This window comes from Dipteris shenzhenensis, chromosome 9 (genome assembly GCF_047967505.1).
Source record: "Dipteris shenzhenensis isolate YYH24624 ecotype China chromosome 9, Dip_SZ_1.0, whole genome shotgun sequence".
NCBI classification, from domain to species: domain Eukaryota; kingdom Viridiplantae; phylum Streptophyta; class Polypodiopsida; order Gleicheniales; family Dipteridaceae; genus Dipteris; species Dipteris shenzhenensis.
This window is the reverse complement of record NC_141604.1, coordinates 28,308,177-28,311,023: the sequence shown is the minus strand read 5'-3', so window position 1 is coordinate 28,311,023 and position 2,847 is coordinate 28,308,177. Positions and strand designations below refer to the sequence as shown.

The window sequence follows — 2,847 nt, the reverse complement described above, 5'->3', positions numbered from 1 at the left end:
AGGTTTTGTCATAGTGACAAAACCTTAGTAGTCACTAACCATAGTTAGTGAACTAACTGCAGTTAGGGGGAAAAACCTCTAAAAGAGGGAAAAGTGCCCCTAACTAACTTATTATATTACATTGGTCACTGCTGAATTATAGATATAATTCCAACAACAACTTCTGGTGGTTTATTCAGGGAGTCCCTGGAGATAAGTGCGGGCACCAAGGAAACTCACTTTGGATAAGGAAACCGCATGAATTTTTGGTGTACAATCTAGTCTGTTAGGTTTAAAAATGGATTTCCATAATTTTTAGCGATCTGGTTATGTTGATTTCCATGTGTCTAGTACACAAGCATGTGTATTGTCAATGCTGATTCAGTGCACTGTGCAGGAGTTTGAATTGGCATTCACAGCAACTATGACAAAGATAATCAAGGAAATGCTTCCTCGAGATGTACGAGTGGCAAGAGATGCACAGGACCTCCTTGTCGAATGCTGTGTCGGTATGAAACAAAGTCACTTTTTAGGTTTTTTTTTTTTTTGGGGGGGGGGTGTTGTCGAAAAGAATGGAGGCACCCCTATCAATGCCATTTTTAAATTCTAGTGCTGAATTCTCTGAGGACTAATTTCTCAGAAAAGAGGAAACCTGTATATCAACACACTGGAGAACTTATATATTGTTACCGGATGCATTTGCCAGAGTTCATAAATCTCATTTCATCCGAATCAAATGAAATCTGTAGCAAGGAGGAGAAGCGAACAATAGCACCTGAACATGTTATCAGTGCATTGGAGGTAAGGATCTTGTCAAATAATGAATATCAAGGGAAGGTGTCTAGGCTTGGTGTCACGACTTGGGGTTGTGAACTGTAGGAAACTGAAAAGAGAAACATTTGAGCTTTTCTATGTTTATGCTTATCTGATCTGAAAATCTCATGTGTGCGTGCGAGGGGAGGGGGAGGGGTATGCATATCTATGTGTGCATGTACAGTACGATGGAAAATGGTTTCGATCATGACCTTTGGAAAATCTCTCTCTCTCTCTCTCTCTTTCTCTCTCTCTTGCCTGCATGCATTTATATAGCCTGTGATCTGGGAAAATTTTCCTTATGGGCAATTAAAGAGTTTTATGAAGCACACAAGAGAAGAAACAACTGGACCTTTATACTGATTCAGGTGTTCAATGGAAGGTTTCTGGTTCAGAATAAAACCCTCATCGCCACTTGTTTCAAACTCTCAAAGTTGAGGTGATTGTTTGGCTCCTTTTACTATTCAACTCTTGTTTTTAAAGGTGCATGGATTGTGAATCTGATTCTGGGTTTTGGAGATTATATAGAGGAGGTCCATGCTGCCTATGAGGAGCACAAAAGGGAGACTTTAGTAAGTTATATTTTCTTGCATGTGTCTTTATTTGAAAATTTCATGAAGCATTTGTCTTTCTTGAGCTGAAATGTTCATATTTTCTTGCAGGATTCTCCCAAAGGTAGTGGGAGATGGGGCAAAGATGGAGTAGAAATTACTGAGGAGGAAGCAGTTGCAGAGCAAAAAAGAATGTTTGCTGAGGCTCGTGAACGCATGAAAAGTGGAGGCATACTGCCCCCTAAAGAAGAAGCTGATTGGATGCTCAACATGCACAATTCAATTCACAGGAATGTAAATAGTCTGGTTTATTTTGTTTACCTAGTAAGTAGGCAGTATACATGTATCTAGAGATGCATCTTGCAAACGAGCAAGATATAATAAAGCCTTTCCACTTCAGAAGAGGGATTAAGCCAACGCCTTTGTATATCTCTTGTGGAAAAATGTTCTTTACAGAGACAAAGCTTTCTCTGTAATCCAACCCTTTTGGAGCATGTCCCGTCTGGGAATTCGTAGATGAAGCGTGTAGGTTCACGTTTCCCGATGCGATTGAAGCAGTTAGAGTGCCGTTTCCTTCATTCATGGCAGCTGTTATGTTCTGCAAAGTTGTGGACTTTGGCAGAGATTCTTCTGCCAAACAATCGTCGAATTCATGACTGTGATCCACTTCTTACCATCCGGTGTTTTTTGTTAAGGCAGGGTGTACTTGGTTATGGGCTTTATAAAAGAACTCTTTCATCGATGCTAGTTCTTGAGCTTGGGGACTTTGCAGTATACTCCTCCTTGGTTGAGTAACAATGTTTCACTCCAAGAGATACATCTCGACAACAAACAAGAACCCAACTTATGATACTTTCCCTTCAACATTGAGGAATTCATAGAAAAACAAGTGAGTACAAGTACTCGTGAGCACTGCCTTCAATTGGTTCTGTCAAAGGAAAACAATTGTCAAGATGAATGAATGATTAATTTGCAACACTTGTGATCGAAGCCCATAGGAAAGTTCGAATGATTTGCAAACTTTGAGAGAGAGAGAGAGAGAGAGAGAGAGTTCTTGAGAAAAGAAGTGTGTGTGTGAGTGAGAGAGAAATAACCAAATAGAAGGGGGCCACGTGTTGAAAAATGGTGTGGGACACTTTTTTAAGAAAATTGTAACGATAGCTCTGCTTGGAAGGTAGTGCTAACGATTAAAGATAAGATTAAGCAAAGAATGAGCTAACGATGCTGTAAATTTTCTCATGTGCAAATGCAAGACATTGGCTAATCACAATGCCCTGATCCATCTATGCATATCAACCCAAATTGACGTAGAACTTTCTACCTCTTGTAGCTTAAGTTTCTTATCTTTTTGAATCTTTTTGACATGTACATGATACCCAATGATTCTAATGTGCATGCCAAATACAAAAACATATACAAACAACGCTATTCAAAAGTGTATTTAATGATGCAACTAGGGTCATTCTCACATGTGTTGTCCATGCAACCATTTGAATCCATTTCT

General features: G+C 39.4%; 1 protein-coding gene across 1 annotated transcript; it reads left to right on the top strand.

The window, feature by feature from the left end:
- The first annotated feature begins 395 nt into the window (after positions 1–395).
- LOC147898465 (protein Dr1 homolog) lies at positions 396–2,279 on the top strand. Its single transcript, XM_087379530.1, has 4 exons — positions 396–488; positions 686–780; positions 1,296–1,364; positions 1,455–2,279. Exons 1-4 carry the CDS (start codon positions 404–406, stop codon positions 1,692–1,694), a joined length of 489 nt encoding a protein of 162 aa, XP_087235656.1. The 5' UTR covers positions 396–403; the 3' UTR covers positions 1,695–2,279.
- Positions 2,280–2,847: the final 568 nt, after the last annotated feature.